The sequence below is a fragment of the Lutra lutra genome, chromosome 1 (genome assembly GCF_902655055.1).
Source record: "Lutra lutra chromosome 1, mLutLut1.2, whole genome shotgun sequence".
Lineage (NCBI taxonomy): Eukaryota > Metazoa > Chordata > Mammalia > Carnivora > Mustelidae > Lutra > Lutra lutra.
In genome coordinates this window covers 142638006-142665279 of record NC_062278.1, presented here as the reverse complement: position 1 = coordinate 142665279, position 27274 = coordinate 142638006, and the positions used below count along the sequence as shown (strand labels likewise).

The window sequence follows — 27274 nt, the reverse complement described above, 5'->3', positions numbered from 1 at the left end:
CTATGTCACATATTTCTTTCATAACCAGAGGAATACTGAACAAATAGCTCCCCTTTGCAATTTTCCCAAAGACTTGTTTTACTCAAGACAATCCAAAAGAGGGTATTCTATGGCACTAACTAGAACACAGCAATCCCAAGTCATATCACAAGGTGGAAAGAACACAAGTCCCGGAGTCTCGGATTTGTGTTATGGTGCTGTTAGAAATGTATTGGTTATTTCAGAAAAATCTCTGCACCTCTGTGGGCCACAATTACTTAACCTCAAAAAATGAATGAACTGAACTTAATCACTGACACCCCTCTAAGATTCAGAGTTTAAATCTTAACTCTAATGTTTTCCTTTACATTGAAAATCCTAACCTAACAGTTTTACTTCTAAATTATACCACAGCTATTTTATTTATGAACATGGCTCCTTTTCCATTCTGGGCCAGGTGCTCCTAAAAACAGAGAATTAGGCCAAAGTTTACACGGAATGTGCACTACCATACATGAAAACAGGTTTGAGGAAAAAGGAAATGAGATGACAGGGATGACAGCAATTATCAGCAAATACCAGAGGATGCATTACTGAGTAGGCTGCCACTCAGTATCATTAACAACTGAGAGCTCAGTCTGTGGGACCAGCAGGGGAAAATGAAAATATATTCCCCAGATCTCGTCCCCCATGGATCAAAGAAGTGGCCCACCAGACACCAACGTTCCACCCACCACCCTGCATTTCAGAATAATATTTAAGTGAGCTCTGAGCAAGTCCTGAGGCTCCTCACACTTCAGCAGCACCTAGAAGCCATAGGTGGGAGGCATCTAACACAGCACAGAAAGACGCCCCTGTGTCCTACTCAAGTTGGCAACAGCAGCTGTCCCCTAAGTCCAGGCAGAATACATCACAGCAAGGGAAGCCAGAGAAGAAAAGATAGCAAGGATTCTGGATGAGATGAGGCCAAGAAAGTCCACGGTAGCAGAGAAGACACATCTCACATAAACCTGAAACATTCTACAATCTCCTAAAAGAGAAAAACCACATTCTATTTACCCTTTGTACTCTGTATTAGAACACCAGGCTAGGATTTCAGTGGGTGTCGAACACTCTGCAGACCCTGCCTGCAGTCCATACCTGGAAGTAATACTACAACCTGGAGGAAATCTGCACGCTGAGGATACAGAGCAGTTGTATTTCAAGCCCTAAGAAACTCTGGATTTGTCACATCTCTTCCCAAGATTCTGATATGGTTATTCTTTTGCTGGTAATTTTAGTCTCTGGACTATAAGTACTCATTTAGAAAAGAATGAAAATAAAATACTACACACACCATGCATCGATATTCTAGATAAATAAAACCTACCTCGAAAGTCCCAGCCTTCAAAAGGTTGACCTGGTCATGCTGAGAGAGATCTCTGAATCCAGGAATACGCTTTGCAAATTCCACCACTTCTTTCACTGCTGGGGTGAAGCTCATTGAAAATTCCTCCCAGATTTCATGCCCAGATTTATGAGGATCCACATATGGAGACTTACTCATTGGACAAACCTAGCATGCACAAAACAGAAAAACTATTAAATTATGAGAGATGGTAAAGAAACTTCGAAAGTGGCATCTCAAATCATTGGACACCCCAATGTGAAAATAACTCTCACACACAGGTAAAATCTACTAATAATAATACTTTCTCTTCTTCTACTTGCCTCATGTTAGAAAGCCTCATGGCAACCTACTCTGAACAGCAATTAGTGCATCACAAAAGAGGCAGCCTAAGCTATTTCAAAAACCTGAGTTTAAGAGTTTATTTTTTAGTACTGCTGCCACCTTAAGCTGGTTTTATGACTTTCAAACAAATTCATACATACTTTATTATCAGTCCTATTCATTAGTCATGGCAGATATTATAATTACTATTTCTTAGAGGAAATGAGATTCTAAGAAGTTTAATTTCTCTAAATATAGCTAGAAGTCACAGGCCTAGAACCCAATATTTAGTTAATATTTCAAAACTCACTTTTTTCCAAACGGCACAATTACAGTATTATAATTTCAAAGAAGGAAAGATAGTGAGATGCCTCACTTTTCTAAAAAGGCCACTGACCATTTATTTCATAAACAGTGCTGTGACCACTGGCTTCCACTTGTCCAATTAGAGAATGATGGGAGATACAAGGGGCACCTTCTGTATAAGGATTGGTGAGGAAAAACTAGGAAGCCAAACAAGGTATAAGAACGCTCGAAAGATTATGAACATTCACTGTGTACTCTGTTAGTAAAATCAGCCTTTAAATTTTCACTAAATCCATAGGAGATGCAGGAACAGGATGATTCTATAACCATGAAGAATATCACAAAATTAGAACCTAAATGCTTGTAAATTTTTCCCTCCTTCAGGTAGCCATTAAGTCTAATATGATATAAGATCACCTTTCAGACCCATGGAATCAAATACTTGCAAGTGACAAGAAAAATCTAACAAAAGAATTGGAGTAGTCTCAGCTATTTTGAAAATGAAAAAACGGGAAGACTTTAATTACCTGGCTATAGAAAATACCAAGCACTATCAAAGGACCTCATGGTTTATACTGGAAATGGTGTGGTACTGCTGTTTTTGATGAAAATTTGGCTGAATATAAACACTGTACTTTCATGTAGATTGTTGTATTTGATTAAAAAAAAAAAAAACCTTGAATAACATTAACTCATCTCATAAGACCAAGTCTGAGAAAATCCTTAGAAACTAGTGTATTATTTCTAAAATTCTCAAACAGTAAAACACCTAACCATGTTCTATATTCAAAGACCTTTTTGTATTATAATGGTTAAAGAACCCTCTCCATAGAAATTAAAGGATTACAAACTGTGGCAAGCTAAATGATCAGCCCCTTGAGAAAATCCCAAAGCTAGTAAGATAGTGATTAATCAGAATGCTTAAATTTTGAAAGGGATTTCTAAGAATTAAAGGATCAATTCTACATGATCCATATTTTATTTAAAATCTTAATCCCTTGGGGGCACCAGGTGGTGGGTATTGTAGAGGGCACGGATTGCATGGAGCACTGGGTGTGGTGCAAAAATAATGAATACTGTTATGCTGAAAAAAATTAAAAAATTAAAAAAAAAAAAATCTTAATCCCAATCATAGTACCAATCAAATCGCATGCTTGTACCTAGTTCTGTGTGAAACTGGGTCAATCAACAAATGATGTTATAAGTATGTGACCTAAAATATCACACAATACTGATTCTGTAAGTCTCAAGTCTTCTGATACCACCCCTGCCCCTGAAGTTTGTATACTCCCCACAAATAAAATAAAACCTTCAAAAGCTTTTCTTGATGCAAGTTGAGTAAAAAAATTGATTTCACTATACCAGATGCATTCTCCCTCCAGTGTTGCACAGGTAACTATTCTTGTTCTCATTCTGAGAAAATCCATCTATCGAAACTCTATCACATACTCGTTGAGTATAAGCATTGGAGAAGTTCATACAATGTCCATTTGCAATACAAATGGCATGCCCATTTGGGTAATGCATTATGTTCCTCCCTTTGTACTGTCCATTGAGGTGCTGCTGGCTCTCACTACATGGAAAATGGCTGCTAAGCCCACTGCCACAATGGTCATGATTTAAATTATATTGCTCCATGCCCTTGGGAATCCGTTCTCTCTGAGGCTGCATGGTCTCTGCTGAGTTTTCTCGCTGCTCCTGATTATACATAAAGGTATCCTTGTGTGCCCTGGTCACCATGCCAATCACTTCATCCTTTGCAAAATCAGAAGAAGGAGAAGAGCTTTTGATGTTTTCTTGTTCCAGCTGGGGCTTGGGTCGTAGCTGTTCCTGGGCTGGTAAGGCTGTCTGTTCATGATGTTCCAAAGTGTCATTCTGCAAATGACCACTGAACTGGCTGTTCATCATAGTCTTCATTGCACTCTGCATTTCAATTAGCATCCTCTGTTTTTCACGCTTAGGAATACGACCAAACCGAACAGCTATTAAAGAAAAAAATATTTAACGTCTATATTCTAAATAAGACCTGTTCATAAAAACGAATAGCACCAAATTATCTCTGTTAGCTATGGCCTCTAGTGATACAAATAAAAAATATCTGCATGCTTCTGGCCCAAATTATTCTAAATTTGCTGGTTATATTTTTAATGTTACCAGAGGAAGTGGAAAGGAAAAAAATTTTCATTTTTCTTCCAAAAAAGAACTAAGAGAAGATCTATGTCTTGGGTTTTTAGGAGCAAAACTTTAAAAATTTGAAATTAACTAATAAAAATCACAGTTTGAAGCAGATCGGCATTACTACACAGCACTTATTAACAAGGCTGAAGGTTGTGTTCTTAAGAAGGCAAATGGGATTCAGCCACCCCCAGCCATTAATGTTAATGGAACCTAGTAGGTACAAGTAGTCCCTGAACATCTAACCTTTGTCAATTCATTTCTGTAACCCTATTCTCAAGACCCAACTATTAAATGATCTGCTCTTGGGGTGCCTGAGTGGCTCAGTCATTAAGCATCTGCCTTCAGCTCAAGTCGTGATCCCAGAGTTCTGGGATCCCCACATCAGGCTCCCTGCTCAGCGGGAGGCCTGCTTCTCCTTCTCCCACTCCCCCTACTTGTGTTCCCTCTCTCGCTCTCGCTCTCCCAAATAAATAAATAATCTTTAAAAAAAAAAAAAAAAAGGATTTGTTCTCTCCTTTTCCAGCTTTTTTAAAAGAGAAAATCTTTTTAAAAATTTTTTTAATTAAAAAAAAACACAGCCAATAGAAATGCAGTTTTTGGAAAATTTGCTGGATTTTAATTAAAATCAATGAAAAATTAAATCATTCATCTTCCATTATTTTAGAGGTCACGTTTTAGAATGTGTTCTGTCTCCAATATTCCTATCCCTGAGGGACAGAAAAGAAAAGCTTTCTAGTCTAATATTCATATGGAGATAATAAATATCCAATATACCCACCCAGCAAGAACTCCTTACTAATCTAATTGTAACCTGTGACATTATTGCTATCATGGACAATTTTATCATGTTTCACTCTACCTCTACTCCCTCCTTCACAAATGATTGCCATTTCTGTTCTTTGGGGGAAATCAAAATATCCACCAACTTTGGATCAGTATTTCCAGTAATATAAAAAAAATGTTCAGGCAAATGAAATCCAAAACATCAACTGCTGAAATCCATTACTCAAGAAGCTCTATTACAAACAGTATTTGTGTAATATATTTAGAGTAACTTAAGGGACTGCTTAAGTGATGCTTCCCTAGATAAATATCAGGTTCATTCTTAGCAATTCTTAATTAATCCTACTAAACTAATCCCTCTGAAAACCTCATACTCTTCTGTAATGTTACTTAGAACTGAATGAGACCATCCAAAAGTGACTTTCGTAAGCATAATAGAAGAGTTAAATGTTCCAGTGATGTCATCCACAGAAAAAACTAATAGTCCCACAAATTAACTTTTATTTTTTATGGGAATGGATCATGCCAGAATTTAGCAATCATCTCCACCCCAGACCCTACTGTTCCTTTCAGTTTTGTATCTCCTTTCAATGTATTCAGAACCTATGCCCTAAAAGCACATTACTGTCTCAGTGCTAAAAAAGTCACAGAGGTAATTCACATAGGAGAAATGGATTCCTCAGAAATGCTAAGAAATCAAGGAGAAAGAGCCAAGGATTCCTATATTCAAAAAAAAAAAAAAAAAAGAGGGGTGCCTGGGTGGCTCAATTAAGCCTCCAACACTTGACTTCAGCTCAGGTCGTGATCTGCAGGTCGTGGGATAAAGCTCTGTGTTGGGCTCCACGCTGGGCATGGAACCTGCTTGAGATTCTCTTTCTCTCTCTCTCAAAAAAAAAAAAAAAAAAGAGAGAGAGAGAGAGAGAGAGAATGAATTCTTTTTTTAGGAAATAAAGTATTTATTATTATTAAAGGGGGGGGGTTTTACAAGAAGTCCCAAAGAGAGCCAAAAGCTGTTTTCCAGGGCGATAACACTAATATTTAACTTTAAAGAATTTAGCATTTTACAAGGCATCAAAATGTGTTTTCTAAAATACACTTCATTCTAAGCACAAGAAGGCCACTGGTTAAGTCGCCTATAGGTCTGGAATAAAAGCCTAGTTCCATATGTTTTAAGAATAGTACTCCTTAAAGTGGGAACATACCATCTCTCGACATTCCAACAGACAGACACTTTTTGAAGCGACACTGCTGACATCTGTTTCTATTCATTCTCATTATAGAACAGTTTTCATTCTTCAGGCACTTCTTGTACTGAATGTTTTGCTGAATGCTTCTCCGAAAGAAACCCTAAGAACAAAGGAAGATGTACTCAGCCATTTAAAAACATCCAGATGGGGGCGCCTGGGTGGCTCAGTGGGTTGGGCCGCTGCCTTCGGCTCAGGTCATGATCTCAGGGTCCTGGGATCGAGCCCCGCATCCGGCTCTCCGCTCAGCGGGGAGCCTGCTTCCTCCTCTCTCTCTGCCTGCCTCTCTGCCTGCTTGTGATCGCTCTCTGTCAAATAAATAAATAAAATCTTTAAAAAAAAAAAATAAATAAATAAATAAATAAATAAAACATCCAGATGAAATCCTTGTAAGCACTCCCCCCGCAACTATCGAGTATTTTACTAGCTCCTAGGAAGTAATTCTGGTTTAGAATACAGGGATACATAACACTGACACACAGAATTTAACTGGATTCTTACTGTTATTAGTAAGCACCTATGCCTACTAGCCAACCAAAACTCTCCTTCCCCTTCTTCCCTTTGGAGAATCTTGGAGCTTGCCAAGCACCCCTTCACCATACTTTACCCTGTTACTGGCCTCTGCCTGAAGCCACACTTTCCAGTCCAAACTTTAATCACACACAAATTCTAAAACTCTTGAAATATGAATGAATTATTTTTTAAAGAGCTAACAGAGAAATGTGTTCCATAGCTGTAATTCCCTCACTAGAACCCAGGACTCCATCAGAAGAGCTTGGTCTTTCCTGGATCATTACCTGCTAATACCAGCAAGGTCTATTTGCATGTGCCAGATGTTCCTGGCTACTTGTAAGCAACAGGTACATGTGACACCACACACCCATAGAGCTGCTAGTGATCCAAGGAAAGACAGTTCCCAGCTAGATGGCTACAAATAACTGCCTTTACTACACTAACAATTTAAGAATATGTTCTGGGGGCGCCTGGGTGGCTCAGTGGGTTAAGCCTCTGCCTTTGGCTCAGGTCACGATCTCAGGGTCCTGGGATCGAGCCCGGCATCGGACTCTCTGCTCAGCAGGGAGCCTGAGCTTCCCCTCTCTCTCTGCCTGCCTCTCTGCCTACTTGTGGTGTCTCTCTCTCTCTCTCTCTGTCAAATAAGTAAATAAAATAAAAAAAATAAAAAAAAAAAAAGAGTATGTTTTGTGATGGGTCTTCAAAGAGCTCCAGCTCCACGGTCTCAGGAAGAACACAGAAATTAAGAACACAGCTACCAAACTTTCAAGTTGCAGTTTCCTTTAATATCATAACTAACCACACATTTCAAGAATCTGTATAATTTTGAAATACAACATTTTAAAATTTTATTATTGCAATGTTATATGTGGACACTAAAATATCTGAACTAGACACATCTCTAAGAGGCTATAGAACAATTAGGTGTATTTATCAAGGACACACAATTAGGATCCTTTGCTTGTGCTTTTGTTTCTTTAGCAATACAGTGAAAATGATGCCTGCTCTACAATTACTTCACATTTTTATTAAAAAAAAAAAGAAAGAAAAGAAAAGAAAGAGTAAACAGAATATAAGGAATTTTTTCAACAGTGGAAAAGTACTAGTTCTGTATTAAATACTGACTAGTCTTGTGAAGTGATCCAGCCATTAAGAGCTACAAAACTCACAATTTATTCAGGGCTACCCTAGAAAATATTTCTTCTTCCATCATGTATATTCTTCATCTTGCTCACCCATCTTATCTTGCCAAACCGGATTCCTACAACTGGCTTTCAGTGAGAAAACAGCAAGAGCAAATGTCTTGACGATATTAATTTCTGATGCTCAGGAGAAATAGTTGTGTCAGATTTTTTAAAAAGAGAGAGAGATTCCACGGATGTAAGTAGGAGGTATAGACTATCTCACTTGGAATTAGCTGACCCCCACCCAAGAAACAGTCAACGAACCTTAAAAATAAAATGAGGTTTCTCAAGTGTTCGATTTATATTCAAGATTCTTTTACTCATTTGGCATTACTTCTGAAGATCTACATTTTTACAAGTATGTGGGAATTATTCCAAACTCCTAATACCTGATATATCAGAATGTCAACATATCTGAGGAGACCTATTCAAAGTTTGGTTTAAACTAAGCCAACAGGGCTGCAGTGCCTTGTCTGTTTTGCTCCCTGATATTTCCCCACTACCTGGAATAGTGCCTAATGCATTAATGAATAAGCATCTGTGCACTTGGTTTCATACCATAATTAAGTTTGAGCAAGATAGCAAATTTATTTTGATCAAAATCTTAAAGAAAAAAAATACTTTCACTGAATTAAAAACACATTTTCAAAACAAGTTACATTTATATACTACATAAAATATTTAAAACTTTAAGAGTAGCTGCTAACTTCTCTCATCCTCCCTGGTTATCAATTATGGAAACTGGCCAAGGCTAACTCTAATTTCTTTAATCCCAGAACCAGTAGCTTACCTTACAGCCTTCACAAGCATGAACTCCATAGTGGAATCCTGATGCCACATCCCCACAGACTTTACACAGTAGAACCATGCCACTAAATTCTAAGACACAAACAGACATAAAAGTATAAAGCTGGAAGAAAAACTTCAACTGTTTGTTTTCTTTCCAACTGATTCCAATTTATTTTATTCAACTTGTAAGTACTTTCCAAAGATATCAATCTACTTTAACAATGCAAAAGAAAAATCTTTACACCAAATTAACAAATCCAAAGAAATCTTAATTTTCTTTTAAACACAGTTTATGGGACTGCCAAAAATATCTCTGAGAGCCTGATGATTTTAAACTGAAATTCTATGAATCTAGAGTTAGTTTACACCATATATATGCAATCAGAATTAAAAACAGTTCTCCTCAGACAGAAGAGTCAATTAACAGAGGTGTGAACACATGTCTCCACAGGCTGCTATACGATACACAATTCAATTCACCTAACAGGCACCATTCCTCCCCTGTATCAGCCCATCTTACCTCCACATTCACTTAGGGGTCCAAATTCCACCACTCATTTAGTTAACCCAATGCTGCTTTGTTTTCTAATCCCCAATGTTCCTAGCTCCAACTTCATGAAAGCAAACCCCTTCCCATAACAAGTACTCTGTTCTAGAAACCAGATTCAGTACCCAGAGTTCAGAAGAAAGGCAACTGTGAAAATGTGGTAGCAGGGAATACCCTAGAGGAAACACGGTCAGGCACAGTGTAGGTCACATTTCTTGCTCTGTGGCAAGAACCAATCTGACAACCCCCAGGCTGTAACTTTTAAAATCATTGCTGATTTCTTACCTAACTACTAAACTATGATTACCCAAAATGGGGTGAAATGACACCCAAATGAAAAACTGATAAAATAAACCCACCTGCAATTAATGGCACCAACCTTTGAAAATTAAAGTAACTTACTCGTCACTCCACTATGACTCTTTGTCATCCCAGGTGCACTCGATTTGCTTGTTTTCATAGAACAATCTATTCGATCATTCTTCAGGATGCCTTCAATATTGGAGAGATCACCATTTTTGGGATTACCATTGTTATCAGAATTTGAGCTATTTGGAGAAGACGGAACAGAGGAGGAGGAGGACTGGAAACTGTTCTCAGAACCCTCACTGTGACAAGAGGCAGGGCTAGAGGCTGAGCTGGAAGAACTGATATAGGCGATCACACCTCCTAGAAAAAGGGAGAATTCACATAATTAGATACATGCCAATATATGTTTTCTATTTTTTCAAATCTTAACAGTAAAGTCAGTAACTTTAGAAACAGGTTGCTGACTAAATATCCACTTACCCTAAAAGGAGAAAATAACTTATTTCCTTATTTCCTATTCTTCCTGCTTCCACAAGGCTCAAAGCACAGATCATTTCCACTGATTCAAAAAATAAGAAGGTTCTCACTGGCTTTATTATTCTGAGCATACAAAGATCCAAACCTAAAGCTTTTCCTTCCCTGGGTTTTTTTGGGGGGTTTTTTGTTTTTTTTTTTTACCTAAAAGGAATGAGAAACTTTCCTGACTGACTACAGAGCTTAGAGTAAGCAAACTGTTTTTGCCATGAAGAAGTCTGCTTCTGGTCCTCTCTCTGCCTCCTTCATTACAGTGACACAATCCTAGAAACAATGAGTTCGTTTGCCTCCACCAGCACTTGGCTAAAACATAGGTTAACCAGGAACAGATGTAACATTTGGAACTCCAGATAATTTATGTCAAAATGGGGAACATTTCATAGCAGCTGCTCCCTGAATCTTTCCTGAAAGATCCCTGAAAACTTCTATGACTATCCACTAATAACCAGTTCTACGCTTCCCCCTTCTCCACCCGCTTCTGCCACTGGCCTTGCAGACACACTTACCCATAAACAGCTCTTAAAGAATCCAGACTCACCACCTGTTCTCTGACTTGCTATTTACAGTAAATGTTAAAAGAGGCTGAAAGAATGCATGCTCTAAGAGAATAACATTAAGGCTGACACTTCTTTCTCCATACAGCTACTCTTAAAACACTACTCAGGACCTCACCAATATAACCTCCACAACCCTGGCGAAAACTGGTCTTGGCCTCTTTAAGAGACTATAAACCTCCCAGGTTAAGAAATAGTATTTAAAAGAATATAATTTCAAACATCTTCCCTCGAAGACATAAAATGCTGCAAGAGTTATCCCATAGCCAAATATATTATTTTTCCAAAACCCAGGCCAAACAACTAACTCTCAACTTTTCTGCCAAGATCTACTGTGGTTTCTTTTCCTCTTTCTTCTATCATCAACAAACATTTATGGGCCTTTTCAATGTGCACCAGATACAAAGGTAAAATTATCTCTGTCACTGTCCTGAGCTCTTGTTTAAATCTACTATTTACCTGTTTCCATCTCTTTCTCACTAGACTATAAGCACCTAAGTGCACAGGGTCTCCTTATTTTCTATACATGCTTTACAAGTAATAAGCCTGCCGTAAATATTTTTAAGACCTACTTCCCTGCCTTTGTGAAGCCCACATTTAATTACACAGACACATCCCAAATATCATAAAACATTACTAGGAAGTCACAAAACAGGGCATTTCTGAAAACAATCTGGGTAACTATACAGAGTAGTAAGTGAAGAGTTCTCCACATTCCCTAAGTGATAACTGCAATTTAAGCATTCACTCTGAAATAAACTTCTCTGCTATTGAGAAATGATTCCCCAATCTTTTTTTAGATAAAAGCCACACTTCCCACACTTTATAAGTCAACACACATGCGCACGCATGCACGTACACACACACACACACACACACACAGAGCAAAATGCTAAGGCCAAAACAATTCCAAAGAACAGAAAGACACTTACACAGAAGAAAAAAACTTGGCAGGGGAATTTTAGGTCACTTTTAGTCTGTTGTGTTGAAATAAGGTACCAGACACGTATTTAAGTACCAATTATACAAATGGAGGATGGGAAGATCCTAAGAAGTAAAGTGAAACCGTAACTCTAAGGGATTTTTGGTCACAACCTAAAATCGAAGTTAAAACAGCACTACCATGTCAAGAAAAATACAACAGTATTTATCATACAAAAATATGCATAAATGCAACTAAATGTACCTGAATTTGAAGACAAAAAATACAATGTGGAGAATTCTATTCACTTTTCCCTTCATTAAGCATACACCTGCTATTAGCATTGAAGTTGGAGGTGTGACTCTGTCTTTCTAGACTAACCCACTTCCCAAATGTTCTCTTGGCATGTGCTTATCATCTTCCCAAAGCGAAGCCAGAGCTTCATGATTAATATTAGACCTGTGTGCTCCCCACCTATAAACCAGTCATTCTCAAAGTGTGGTCCCTAGATCAAGAGCTTCAGCATCACCTGCAAATCTGTTAGAAATCTAAATTCTCAAGCCCCACTCCAGATCTACTGAATCAGAAACTTTTATCAACCTCTTGGTGAAACTGATACACAATAGTTACACAGTAAAACCGGGACTGTCACAAGCCAATGTCTTTATCTGTGTTCAATGGAAGAAAATGCGACCAAGGGTAATTTTTTTTAAGATTTTAATTATTTATTTGAGAGAGACAGAAAAAGAGAGAGCATTGGAGGGTGGGGGGGGAGGGAGGGAGGTGACCAGAGGGAGAGGAAGAAGCAGGCTCCCTCTGAGAAGGGAGCCAGATGCTGGGCTTGATCACAGGACTCTGGGATCATGACCTGAGCCGAAGGTAGATGCTCAACCGATGGGGCCACCCAGGCACCCCAGTGACCAAGGGTAATTTTGATAATAGAAATGTCATCTACTGCTGATTTTGAAAGCTCCTAAAACTCCAAACACAAGGAGGAAACATTTCCTAAGTCTGAGTTTATTCTCATGATCCAGAGAAATTATGTAAAATATGTATCATAAGAACCACCTGGTACTTTTTCAAAGTACATGTTTTCAAGGCTCTGCCCAGACTAGAGAAGGCCCCTTAGGAATGATCATTTTTAATTTTTAACAAGTTCCCCAGGCAATTCTTTGCACACTGAAGTTTAAGAATAGCTACAATCACTGAATTAAAGCACAAACTGGTTCATAATTTTAAAGTTGATGTTTTCATTAACATAACTGCCTGAATACCCTTAATATACTGTGAATCCAGATATAAACAATTCTAATTTGGAAGGCTAGCAAATGTCATGTTACCAGGTAAAACCACTGTGCCATCTGTTTTCATAAAATTTTAGAGATCTGAAGTTCACATTAGAAATTCCAGGTGATAGCAAACTGCTACTTTTTTCACATGTCTACACACTCAGAATAGAATGCAAAGGAAAATATTATCCTTTGTCTTTGATCAACTCCAAAAGGAACATCTCACAGCTATTTATCTTACCTAAAGAACTACCACGTTAGGTGGTAAATTCACTTCTTTACATCTCAAGATAGTAAAAGATGAGAAGTGATGGTTTTCCATAAAGTATGGTTTTCTTAGGGCCAGCGTTTGAGAGAGCCATTTGTGTTTACAAGGTCTTCTGACTACCTCACCTTAGAAATAAACTTGCAGAAATCAGAGCTATCCCAATAGCTTAGTAACTGTTTTAAAACATCAACTGGCCAATGGAAGGTATTGTTATTAACTACCCAAAAGCACCTTCCTTTCAAAACCTCCAAAATCAAACCAAAGAAAAATTACTGAGCTACTATCAATCCAGTTAATATCCAATTCCTACCTTTACAGAACTTAACAAACTTTTCGGCAAGCATTTGTGCCAGGAACCATGGTATCAAAGATGACCCACCTAGAAGCAGCTACATTCTCCTAGCAAGACCTTCAACACTGATTTAGTTGTCTTAGCAGCCACTCTTGCTACCAGGCACCAATCTACTGACCTGAAGGTTAGTGACCCAAACGGTTTACATTTTAATTTCCTAGAAAGTTAAGAAGTACATCTAATAGTTCCTCAACCCACTGAAGAAAGGGAAGTGAAAATTACAAGTCCTCAAATACCTACTGAATACCAAGAACAAAGTGACACAACTCCATATCCCATTTTGACCTCACAAGCATTTACTTCCATTATCCCATTTTTCACAGGAGGAACTCAGAGCTCAGAGAGTTTTAAGTGGCAGGGCCAGGGTTGAAGGCCAAGGCCAGAATATAGACTATTATCTCTTACTGTGAAGACCTGGGCAACAAGTCACTTTCAATCTCTCCAAAACTGAGTCACCTTCTATAAAATGGGAATATCTGCCAGAGTTATCATAAGATTGAAATGAAGTGGTGTTCATAAAAGGGGATTATTAAAGTGTTTTTTACATACATGGTTTTCAATGATAAAGCAAGAAAGGGAAAATTCCCGAACCAGCAAGTCCCAACACTTCCAGAAACAGGCAGAATGTACTTCTTAGATGTCTCAAGCTAAAATTAGCTGAAGCAGTCTTCTCTATTTTTAGTTGGAAAAAAAATCCCTGGAGCTGGGCCAGGTTCCCAGGCGAGGGCTTACCCAGTGGTCAACTTCAGACAAGACAGAAGTCAATATCTAATTTTATACTGCTGGGAAGCACTTACTGTTCAGCATATATTGGGTTTTCTTACCCCAACTCTAGGCTTGCCCATCACCAAAACCTTCGCACTCCCACTGCCCACCATCCTGGAAAGTATGCTTGATTTCAACTCATGACTGTGCCTTGGAACTTAGAATGAAACAGATTTACCATCAAGAAGCTTTAGTCTTCTCATTTTAAAAGTAGGTTACTAATAATTTCTACTCACAGGATAGTAGAATAGATGTAACCTTCCAACTGTGTCCTGAATGTCAGGACTCTAGAGAACATGGTCCTTTCCCTAAAAAGCCTTATAGACCAACTGAGGAAACAGCTGTGTTAACCATTCACTCCCCTGCATTGTGAGCACTGTTTCATACGAATTACTGTGAACTGCTGAGGATGACATAAGAGCACTCTGGAGGGCAAAGATCAAAAGGGGCAAACATAGCCAAGATGACGGTAAATGGGGTCTTGAAGAACATACAAATCATTTAGTGATATACCACATAAGAGAATTAAGAAAATAAATAAAAAATGGGATGACAAAACAAACAGGTCTTATTTTGTAAAATAGTGTTTTTTGTCTCCAGGTAAATTACCAGGGGAAGTAGGAGATCGGGAACACACAAGTGTAATCTAACATCTGCGGGAGAAAGTTTGACTAGCAACAGGACTAAAAGAGAGGAATGACAAGATTAGAAGGCTTTACTGACACCCACCCTTTTCCGTCAGCTATGACCCTATACCACTGCAAATCAAGTGAATCCACATAGTTATTTCGTTTACCCCCAAGAAGACAAGACCACCCAGATGTGCACATGCTATCAAATGTTATGTGGGCTTAGACCTAATACAGCATAGTAGCTTATGATCCCCAAGAGGACTTTGTGGATTCAAAATCTGGCTCCAACACTTGCTTGAATAAGTTAATTAACTTCAATCTACTTAGCTCTTCATCTTCAAATGGTAACAGTACCCGCCTTCACAAAATTAAGCTGTGGTATCAAAGTAGTGACACATATGAAGGGCCCGGCACATAGTAAGTACTCAACCAATACGGGTGATTATTATTTTACCATCATAACTTAAGAGTTCAATTAGAAGAGTTCAAACAAAATTAATCCTCCTTATCCTTTCTTCTTTCCTTTAATTTTGACTGTGTAATATGGACCCAGTGGTTTCCCTGGAGGTTATTTCCATATCGTCTTCTGAGTATCTTAACTCCCTTCACTAGTCAAGCAACTTGCCACTTCACTTCTAAGTCTTCCCATGATCTTGCTGTTTCTCTCTTCTCTCTACAACTGACTTCTGTACAGTTACTGCTCTCTGACATTTTTTTTTTCAAGTTAGAAATACAGGTTTGTAAAAACAAGAATGAACTATGTGGGAATGTTTTTCCGATTTTTAAAAATGTGAATTACAGTTATGGTTATGAAGTTTGTGCCGTGAGTTATCACTTACTTTAAAGAACCTGGTATATTCAACCAAAATCTGCGACAGAAACGTATACAGTCAATTTCTGCCACTTCACTATTTCACATCTGCATTAGTCATGGATATGTAAAGATACAATATGTCATGACAGAGGAAATGGTCATTGGCTGAATGTGCTGTACTGATACAATGATATCAACCAAAGGGATGGGTCAGAGGTGTGCCACACAGACTGAATTTGGCCCCACCCTAAGGGCCAATTTGAAGGAAATTACAGGGAATGCTTACCAACACTCCCTCTAACAGATATATGGCAGAAACTGTCAAATGTACTGGATAACAGCTTAGAACAAGTTGAAAATGGAGCCAAAAGGAACAAGAGAAAATTTAAGAAAACTGTGAATTCCTACACTTTACAGCAAACAATTATCTGCACAATGGATGAAACCCAGCTTTAAAATAGTTCACATAAAAAGTCCTAGTTGATTGCAAGGTTACTATGAGTCAGCAAAGCCAATAAGCCACAAAAGCACAGCCTGCCAGAGAATTCATTTGCAGCAGAATCCAAAACTTGGAACTTGGTAACTGTCCAACCATTTCTGTAGGATCCTGTTCACCTCTAGGGGCTACAGCCCAAAGGGCAACATGGATGATGATCAAAACAACACTGCAAGGACCAAGTAGTAAGAACTGAAAATGGAAGAACTGGGGTGATGTGTTCAACAGTTATCCAAAGGAAGTTTTATTATCTATAGCTCCAAAAGGCAAGATTAAAATCAGTGATACTGTTCCAGGAAGGTTCAAACCAGGCGAAAACTTTCTAGCCTCCTGAGCTAGCCCACCTTACAAGGCTACAAATCTGGAAGAATTCATTCATGCTGAAAGCTGGGTTGAAGAGGTTGAACCTAATAATCTCTAAATTCTTATCAAGCAAAAGTTTAATTCCCTGACAGATTACCCAATTTTTAAAAAACACCCTCAAAGGCTAAAGAGACCCAGAGGCAATTAAAACACAGAAAATTGCCTTTATTTCTACTATTGGTGAAAAACACACACTTGTTTTCAAGGTATGGTTTTTTAAAAGTGTGTATACATATAAAAATATTTACTTAAAACTTAGAAAATATAAACTTGCTTTTTTAATTCAAATTCAATTAGCCAATATACAGCACATCATTAGTTTAAGATGTAGTGTTCAATAATTTATCACTTGCGTGTAACACCCAGAGCTCATCACAAACTGGCTTCCTCTTTAACTTCACTGGCCTCAGGTGTAAAGACCATCAATGAGGGCAGACAAAAGGCGAGAAGGGAGTACAGTACTGTTCTGTGACGCTGTAACAGGAAACGTTTAACTAGAAAAATATTGATAAAGCCGAATTCTGTTTATCAGGTTCAAGAAAGGTCAGCAACCAATGGGTTTTTAAAAATCAACTTAAACAATGACCAGTCCGTCCTAAAGTTCCGGGGTCACTTAGGATCACCTGAGTCATCCCGACCCTACGTGAGATGAATGATTAGCTATCTGTGTGACCTATAGGCTCCCAGCCCAAGGAGATTTTCGAGCCTTTTTTATGACTGAAGGTGTGTAAGATAGGTCACGTCCTAGAGCAACCATTTTTCCAGGAAATACTGAAACAGCATCATAACAAAGGCGGGTGCCGTCCTAGCTACCAGACATTGCTCGCGATCTAAGCACCTCAGAACTCCGAGGGGTCTCGCTTTGGGGAAGCACCAAGTCTTCCCCCCAAAGAAACCTCTCTCCGCCTGCGGCACGTTCTGGCCCCACACTTCTTCCTCGGTATCCCCAAAATCTGCGGCCAGTGCAGTCTGCCTAGCCCAGTCTCCTGACGCTAGGGTGGCAGCGGGTGCACTGCGGCGCCCGCCGCGGGACCGCCGGGGCGCGGGATTCACCACACGCGCACGCGCGGCCTCCTCCGCAGTGTGCAACCCCGCGGGGGAGGAGGGAATCGCGGCCACGTCACAGCCCGGAGGGTTCCAAAGGGGCGGGGCCTCCCGGAAGGCTGCGGCGCTCCCCGCCGGCGCGCGCGCGCACCCGCCCCCACGTGTCCCTGCGGCCCCGGGGAATGTGGGTCACGGAGCCGAGCGGCCTCACGTGTCCCCGCCCGCCACCGCCGCCTCAGCGCCCATTATGTAATGCCGCGTCACGAGCCCGCCCAGCCAACCGGCGCCCGCGCGCCGCCGAACGTAAACACAGCGCGCACGTGGCTCGCGCGGCCCGGCCATGTGAGGGGGGGGCCGGGCCGGCGCAGCCGGGCCGCGCTGCGGCGTTGCAGGGAGCCGGGAGGGCGGCCGTGGAGCGGCCGGGGGATAGACGCGGGGACCGAGCCCGAGTCGATACGCACGCACGGCAGCCCACCCCACCAGCCCTAGGGTTAGCCCCGCCGCCGCCCGCCGACGTGCCCCAGCGGGATCCGAGCGCCCCTCCGCCGTGCCCCCACCCTTCGCAGTCCGGCTCTTACCCGCATTCACCTCCATGGTGCCCTCCGGGAGGGAACCGAGGCTGCCCGCTTCCCGCAGAGGTGGCAACGCCGCCTCCGCCTCAGCGCCGCGCCGCCCCGGGCTGAAGGCAGCGGTGGTCGCGGGGCCTCCTCATGGGCAGGGCGGGCGGGGCGCCCGGGACCCGCGGCCAGAAAGCGGGCTGCACTGAGAGAGGGCGGCGGCGGCCGGCGAGCGGCGCTCCTCGCGAAGTCCCTGACAACAAAAGCGGCGGCGCGGCGGCTTCCTGCAGCCAGCGCACCGCGGCGGCGAGGGCGGCTGACGGGGAGGGCAGCTGCGACCATGTGACCCGCGCACACACCCCCTCCCTCTGCCCGCCCCTCCGCCGGCCGCTGCGGCGACTCCGCCCCCTCGCCGCCGCCACCTCTCCCTTTCCCTTGGCTTCTGGGTTCTCGTCTACGTTCCTTTGGCCACCCTTCCCCGTTCCCTCCTCCCCAGATCCCTTTTCCTCTTTCCCCTCCTCCTTCCCCTCCAGGCTGACCTCCGATTTCGGACTGGGAGTCCCCTTCATGTCCCCCTCCTCGTCCCCCTCCTCATTCCCTCCCTCCCGTGACACCTCAGGTCACCTCGGTGGTTACCAAGGACCGCCCAGAGGCGCCAAACAGACCAACCTTTCGAGACCCCGGACTGGGCGAACCCGACCTTCCCACAGGTCGCGCACTCCCCCCACGTCCTTCCCCGCCCCCAACAGACCGTTAAACGCTGGACACTTTGCGGGTAGAACCCATTTCTCTTCAGTCTACACCCTTTGGGTTATTTCATCCAATCCCATAGCTTAAATAGACCTGTGTTCGGAGCCTTGCCAGATTTGAATTTCAAACCGAGACTTCTCTGAGCTCTAGATTCCCACTCTTGGCATCCCGTTTGATTATGCCCCCCTGATGTCCCTTAAACATCTTAATTAAAGGTGTAGTCAGGGGTGTACATGTGTTAACACTCAGTGAATGCACACGTAAGATTTGTGCGCTTCACCTTGTGTATAAATTTTACATCAAAAGAAAAAAGCTGGAAATAAATGACATGTATGCTGAAGTATGCAGAGGGAAGCCCATTGAAGTCTGCAACTGAAACGTATTACAAAAGTAAAATGAGCTGATGGCATGGATAAATGTATAGAAGTATATTAAAATGGTAGTTGTAGATGCTGTAAATGGGTACTCATAAAATTATTTTCCAGTTTGCTCTTCGAATATGTTCAGTACAATACAAAATGTTGGAGGAAATGTAATGTGTAAAACATTTTTACATGTGCCACACTCCTTCGTCTGTGCCCCCAATCCATTACATACACACACATTTGTTCCTTCTCCATCTCAATCTTTATGGCAAATCTGCCAGTTCTTGAAACCAGCAAATTGGATTTCTTCTGTGTGTGTGTGTGTGTGTGTCTCACTGTGCTTTCTATACCCTATTTAATAAATCAACAAATTTGAGCTATTCTACCTTCATATAACTTCAATTTCTATGCTTCTCTCCATCAACATTACTATTACTCTAGACCAAAGAACCATCATCTCTTGGCCCAGCTACTGTAATAGCTCCCTAACTGGGGAGAGGGACTGTTCCTTGCATCCACCTACAGTCATTTCTCCCTCTCAGGGTGTCATTTTTTTTTTTAAGATTTTATTTATTTGACAGAGAGACAGAGATCACAAGTAGGCAGAGAGGCAGACAGGGAGAGGAAGGGAAGCATGTGGGGCTGGATCCCAGGACTCTGGGATCATGACCTGAGCTGAAGGCAGAGGCTTTAACCCACTGAGCCACCCAGGCGCCCCTCAGGGTGTCATTTTTTAAATGTAAATGAGATCAGGTTACTCTACTCAAAACCCTCCGAATAGTTTCCTATTGCACTTCAAGGAAACTCCAAAGCCTTAGCCTGACCTGCAAAGCCCAGCACAGATTGTAGGCCCTGATTCTCTTTCTAAGGCTTGTCTGCCACCGCCTAAACACTGTTCTCTAACCACAGTGCTCTCTTTTCTTCCCTACCTCAGGGCTTTATCACTCTATGTGATGCTGATGCAAGAGTTCCCCAGGCTATACTTTGTAGCTTGCTTTTTCATTTTATTTATCAACCACCATCTGTTTCTGAGGCCAGTATGAGCAGTCTAGAAGAAAGAAAATAAATCATAAAAGAGGATACCTCTCTGAAAAGGCTACATACTGTATGATTCCAACTATATAACATTCTGGAAAAGGCAAAGCTATGAAGAGAGTAAAAATATCATTGATTGTCAGGGGTTGGGGAAGCAGAGGGATGAAAAGGCAGAGCACAGATGATTTTTTAGGGCAGTAAAACTTCTGTATGATACTATAATGGTGGATTCATGTCCAATGTACAAACAAGAGTAAATGCTGATATAAACTAAAGACTATGGATAATTATGATGTCAATATAGGTTCATCAGTGGTAACAAATGTACCCCTGTTGTTTGGGCTATTTCTAGTGGGGGAGGCTGTGTGTGCTCATGGGGACAGAATGTATACAGGAACTCTTTGTACTTTCTTTGATTTTGCTGTGGATATAAAATTGCTCTAAAAAGTGAAGCCTATTTAAGAGAGAAAAAGGATACTACCATTTAAATTTGAAAAAGAGAAGAGTGGAGTTGAAAATAAGCCATTGCAAAGGAATGCCCCTTAAGCATCTTAAATTTAAATAAATGAAATTAAATCTGTGTCCATGAGCCTTGTGTTTTCAAAAGGCCACCTCTTACCTGAGAGACATTGTGGATAATTATCAGAGGCTATAAAACTAGAATCCGGGTCAGTGACCAGCCACACCACTAGCCACTGGAAATGTTAGGTTCATCAGGGCAGAGGAAGATGCAGAGCAGCATCTGAGTTGGACAGTCCCCAGGGTACTGTAGCTGCAGTGGAAATTGCCTTTTGCTGCTGTCATTCCAGGGAAACTTAAGTATTAACCCTGTAGAGTCCATGGCTCAGTCTGTAGGATTCTCAGACTATTCATGGTGGATTTCTACCTACTCCACCCTCCTCATTCCTCTGACCAAAATAATAACTCTGCTGAATGAAGACTGTGTCTTCAAAAGCCATCCGTTTAAAAATGCAAATTAAGGGGCACCTGGCTGGCTCAGTTGGTGGAGCATTTGACTCTTGATCTCGGGGTTGTAGACCCGAGCCCCATGTTGGGTGGAGAGATTGCTTACAAAATCTTTTTCAAAAAGGCAAATGATTTCCTGTGAAAGCTACCTCATTAATTCTTATATTCCACTAATACCAGGGCCCTGGGAAACTGAACACAGGATAGACCGATCTGGATGTGGAAGAGAGTAAAAATAGAGAAAAAATAGAGAAAAAGAAGAGAAGAGCCTAAATATTAGAGTCCTCTAGTCCCAAGATCCAGTAAAATAGATCAACTGAGGTATTGCAGTATGAGGACCTTGATGAAAGAGAAGTATTGGGAAAGAAGATGGATTTTTTTTTAAGTTAAAGCCAGTTAAAAATGTCCAAAGTCATCCTTATTTTAAAATGTTCCAATGAATACTGCTAGTTCCCAATACCATAACAACATTCTACTTTGTCTTCTCAATGTCCTAGTTCAGGAGTTTTCAAACTCTTTATATTCTTATAATGATTAAAGACCACAAAAGGCTTTTTTGGGGATGTATTTATCCATAGTTACCTATTAGAAATGAAAACAAATGTTTAATACACAAGAATACACACATATATATATACATATATATACAGAAAAAATATCAATAAGATCAGTGATGTATTTATGTGCACATAAACACACATCCTACACACACTATAATATGATATCTCACAAGATGTAATAAAGTGAAATATAGTCCTAGCAAAAGAGTCACCTTTGTTTAACAGAAATATTTTTACACTGTCCCAGTTTTTAAATTTAAATTTGAATTATTTAAAATTAGATAAAATTTTGGGATGCCTGGGTGGCTCAGTTGGTTAAGCTCTGCCTTCAGCTCAGGTCATGATCCCAGGGTCCTGCATCCGGCTCCTTGCTCAGCGGGGAGCCTGCTTCTCTCTCTGCCTCTGCCTACCACTCTGCCTGCTTATGCTCTCTCTCTCTCTCTCTGACAAATAAATAAAATCTTTTTTAAAAATTAGATAAATTTTTTTTAATTAGATAAAATTGAGGCACCTGGTGGCTCAGTCAGTTGAGTAGTCAACTTGTGATTTCAGCTCAGGTCATGATTTTTTTTTTAATTTTTAAATTTAATTTTTAAAGATTTTTTTTAATGTGACAGACAGAGATCACAAGTAGGCAGAGAGGCTGGGGTGGGGGTGGGGAGGGGAGGGCAGGGAGCAGGCTCCCTATGAGCAGAAAGCCCAATGTGGGGCTCCATCCCAGGACCCTGAGATCATGACCTGGGCCCAAGGAAGAGGCTTAACTCACTGAGCCACCCAGGCATCCCAGCTCAGGTTATGATTGCAGAGTCATGGGATTAAATCCTGAGTTGGGCTCCACACTCAGCATGGAGTCTGCTTGTCCCTTTCCCTTTGCTCCTCCCTGCCACTCATGCTCTCTCATTCTCAAATAAATAAAATCTTTTTTAAAAAATAGGTAAAATATAAATTTAACCTCTTGGTTACACTAGCCATGTTTCAAGTGTCAAAAGTCACATGTAATAGTAACCATATGGGTCATTACAGATTTATAGAGCCTTTCTTCCTCTTTCTGGGTCAGTATGATAAATTATCCACGTTGTATAAGTTTTCAAGTTTAGTGAAACAAAATTCTTCATATTCTCTTATTATCTCTTTAATCTCCATCAATTCTAACTTCTCATTCTTAATTTTGTTTGCACTGTTTTTTCCTTTGCTCGGTCTTCAAAGATTTGATTTATTCATTCATTATTTTTGTTTTCAAATTCACGAATTTCTGCTCTTTATCTTGATCTCTCTTCTTCCATTCACTTTTTTTTTCTAAGATTTTATTTATTTATTTTACACAGAGAGAGAAAGATCACAAGTAGGCAGAGAGGCAGGCAGAGAGTGGGGGAAGCAGGCTCCCTGCTGAGCAGAGAGACTGATGTGGGCCCAATCCCAGGACCCTGGGATCATGACCTGAGCAGAAGGTACAGAAGCATAACCCTCTGAGCCACCCAGGCGCCCTTTCGTTCACTTTTAATCTGATTTTTCTAACTTCATAATTTGGATATCTAGCTCATCAATGTTGCTTCAGTTGACCAGAGTCAGTTTCTCTTATAACGAAAGAAACCTCATTGGTAAAATTACTTTAATCATTCTCACCTATTACAGGGATTATTTCGCTTACTACTGCAGTGTAACAAATTACCCCAAAATTTAGTGATTTAAAATAGCAGCAATCGTGGGGTGCCTGGCAGGCTCAGTCAGTGAAGCATCTGACTCTTGATCTTGGGGGTCGTGAGTTTGAACTGCACATTGGGTGTAGAGATCATTGAAAATAAAATCTGTAAAAAATAAAATAAAAGTAAAATAGCAGCAATCATGTTATCCTCTCTGCTGACTTCTATGAGTCAGGAACTTGGGGAGCCCCTGGTTGGACATTTATGACTCAGAGTCTCAACACTGACAATCAGACAGTAGGCAGAGCCAGAACAGCAGGGGGCTGGAGCAGCTAAGGGCTGGCCCAACCTTCCTCTCTTCAGTAATTGCAGAGCTTCTCTACATTGTCTCTATCTATGGGCTACTCTGGAGTCCCTCATAGCTTGTTGGTCTCATGGCAGTCAGGCTACCTACAACACAGTAGGCCAGGGCTCCTGTGCAAGCATTCCAGGGAATTAGGCAGAAGTTGTCTCACTTTTTCCTGACCAAGCTTCCAAAGTCAGGCAACATCAATTTCACTGCATTATTGGTTTGTAGCAAGGGAGTTAAAAGAATACCCAGACTGGAAGATAGGGCACATAGACCTCAATCTCTTCTGAAGAGGAACATCAAGGTCATATTTTGGATAGCGTGTGAGATGGAATATATTGTTGCAGCTACCATTGTTAAAATAGGGTACAATTTTAAAGAATAACACATGTACACAGTCCATCTTGATCTGAATACCACAGTGCAGCATCAAAAACCTAAGATAGGGCACCTGGGTGGCTCAGTGGGTTAAAGCCTCTGCCTTTGGCTCAGGTCATGATCCCAGGGTCCTGGGATCGAGCCCCGCATTGGGGTCTCTGTTCCGTAGGGAGCCTGCTTCCCGCTCTCTCTCTCTCTGCCTACCTCTCTGCCTACTTGTGGTCTCTGTCTGTCAAATAAATAAATAAAATCTTTAAAAATATATATATATATATATACTTCTTTGTGTAAGCATTTTCATCCCCTCTACCTGGCCGCATTTTTTTTAAAGATTTTATTTATTTACTTGACAGACAGAGACCACAAGTAGGCAGAGAGGCAGACAGAGGGAGAGGAAGCAGGCTCCCTGCTGAGCAGAGAGCCCGGTACGATACGGGGCTCTATCCCAGGACCCCAGCCGAAGGCAGAGGCTTTAACCCACTGAGCCACCCAGGCGCCCCCTGGCTGCATTTTCTAAGTGTTGGTGTAAGGGGAAAGGATGCTCCAGAGAAAGGAATGAGATAACAAGTGGGTAGGGAAAGGCCCCCACTCCACAGGATTGTTCCAGTCCATTGTTTTATTCTCTGTGCAGCTGAAGGTCAATAGAATAACATTCCAAATACAAACCCGGTCTCTTGTCTATTCTAAGTCCTTTATTGTCCACCATCAATAGTATTTTATAGCATTGGAATGGGACTACTCCCTCAGGGGAGAATCTAGTAGGAGAAAGGGCTATGTCTACATGTAATGAGTGCAACCTATACAACATGACATGGAAAACCTGGTTGAATTTAAGTCCTCCATTGATTTAATAACATACTAAACAGAAATTTGGAGGAAAAATAAGAATGGAAATAAAGAAAAAATGTTGTGTGGCTGTTCAACAAACTAAAATGCTATAAGAAATGTTTGAGTATTGAATATTAATTATCTTCAATACTCTTTATCACAGTTTGAAAAAAAAAATCTACTATACTTCCTCCAGGTGAGGAAAGAAACCCAAGGCATCAAATACAAAGAGCTAGCCCTAACAACAGGGCATGCTATCCCACTAAAGGAACAACACATCTTGCTGACTTTCTCACTTATCTTCCCATCTGATCTTCCTACTTTTGAAAACTTGTCTAACTGAAAATCCCTCCCAGAGGTGGAATCTGTCCTAGTGTGATCCCCATTAACTTAACAGTCTCCTAAGTTCTCTATCCCAATTTATCAGCAACACTCAGAGGGCACTGAGAGACTTGGGTGTCTCCCTTTCATCTAGACCAGTGGTTCTCAAAGTGTATGGTCACTGATCACCGCAGCAACACCGCCTAGGAATTTGTTTGAATGCAATTTCTTGAGCTCCACCCAGGTCTAATGAATCAGAAACTCTGCAGGTGACGCCAGCAATTTCTGTTTTAACAAACCCTCCAGGTGATGCTAATGCACTCAAGTTTGAAAATACTGCTTATGGAGCCAGTAGCATCCACCAGCAGAGAATTGATCAGTCCTGTATTTCAGGGCTGTAGGGCCATGTGACTAAGTGTATAAGGCCAGTGGCTGCCTCTTTCCAGATTCTTTGCACCATGACCCCAAGTGAGCAGGATTTGTGCCCTGTAATGTGTATATAATATGACAGGATGTTATACAGCTGGGTAGGATTCTATATGCAAAACCCACATTGCATGGGCTTCTGATTTCAGTTCTTCCTACAGACGGGGATGACTTTCTGCCCACAGACTCTAGGAGTAAACTGCTAGTCTCATGAATTGGTATGCTTACTACAAGCAAGTCTTTACTAATTACCTACAGATTTATTTATCTATATTCTAGAAAGTAAATTAATTCCTAAGGCGTAGACACTTCTTTCTGACTGTGCAGGAAAAACAAAATGTCTTAATAGTGGCAACAATAGGATTGTCATTTAAACCATAGGCAATATACAGGACCATCTCTTACCTTCTAAATCCATATAAAAACTCATTCCTCCTCCTCATGATGCAGTTCTATAAAAGAAAATTGGAGAAAGTATACCTTACCATTTGCATCATAACCAAGAGACTGCATACTGATTTTTCATATGTCTGGATTCCGTTGTTTTAAAAGCAATATGTTGGGATATCCAAAGACTTTACAATTTTTGGCTTAACATATTCGGCTTTGGTATAGTAATGACTTTTTTTTTTATAAAAACAATCACACAGCATTTATTGTCCTCTGGTAATAACATAAAGGTAACCAGAACAATATGAACAGGGGCACCTGGGTGGCTCAGTGGATTAAGCCTCTGCCTTTGGCTTAGGTCATGGTCTCGGTGTTCTGGAGTCTAGCTCCGAATTGTGCTCTCTGCTCAATGGGGAGCCTGCTTCCCCCTCTCTCTCTGCCTACCACTCTGCCAACTTATGATCTCTCTCTCTCTCTGTCAAATAAATAAATAATCTTTTTTTTTTAAATACAAACAAATATTTTAGAACTACACTCCCAACAAAGGACATCTAAAAAAAAACAAACTACATGGCCTTCTCAAGAATTCTCACTTCATTGATCATTTCTAGCTGGAGACACTTTGGAGCAGGGTAATATTAACTCCTTTTAGTATGATCTGACCAAGTTGTTTTCTTGACTTTGTTTCAGAATGAATCTCTTTGACATCATCTAACATGAGGTTCATGTACTTATCAAGACCAATGATACAGCCCTCTATCCACATGTCCACTTGCTCGTAAAGCCACACCTGAATTCAAGATCTATTTTGCAAGTCTCTGAAGATAAGGTTGATGGGCTAAACGATCACCTTCTGCACTTTTTGGCCCTGGCCATGGTACACCATGATGAAAGCCGACTTAGTAAAGATCTTGTAGGTATGGATCTTCTCTCGGTCTTGGAAGAGAGGCCAAATGTAATTTTTTTAGGTTAAGCCAGGAGGCACATTGGCTTTTTTACTACCTCACTATTCAAAGTTTAGTCCTAGACCAGAAGCATTAGGATTACCTGGGAGCCAGAATCTCAAATCCCACCCTAGAGTTACTGAAGCAGAATCTGCATGCTAACAAAAGCTCCAGGTGACCTATCTGCAC

At 40.9% G+C, this 27274-nt stretch overlaps 1 protein-coding gene and 1 pseudogene across 1 annotated transcript in view; both read right to left on the bottom strand.

Moving 5' to 3' along the window:
* Nucleotides 1–18462, bottom strand: part of NR1D2 (nuclear receptor subfamily 1 group D member 2) — a 29778-nt gene extending 11316 nt beyond the window's left edge. Inside the window, exons 1-6 of the mRNA XM_047738092.1 lie at nucleotides 18155–18462; nucleotides 9637–9903; nucleotides 8689–8777; nucleotides 6160–6304; nucleotides 3359–3978; nucleotides 1349–1534 (exon numbers count right to left, since the gene is read on the bottom strand). Coding sequence (XP_047594048.1) covers nucleotides 1349–1534; nucleotides 3359–3978; nucleotides 6160–6304; nucleotides 8689–8777; nucleotides 9637–9903; nucleotides 18155–18170 — 1323 coding nt within the window. The 5' untranslated portion in view covers nucleotides 18171–18462. The remainder of the gene's footprint in view (nucleotides 1–1348; nucleotides 1535–3358; nucleotides 3979–6159; nucleotides 6305–8688; nucleotides 8778–9636; nucleotides 9904–18154) is intronic.
* Nucleotides 18463–26720: 8258 nt separating this feature from the next.
* On the bottom strand, nucleotides 26721–27027 carry LOC125105061 (small nuclear ribonucleoprotein E-like; annotated as a pseudogene).
* Nucleotides 27028–27274: the final 247 nt, after the last annotated feature.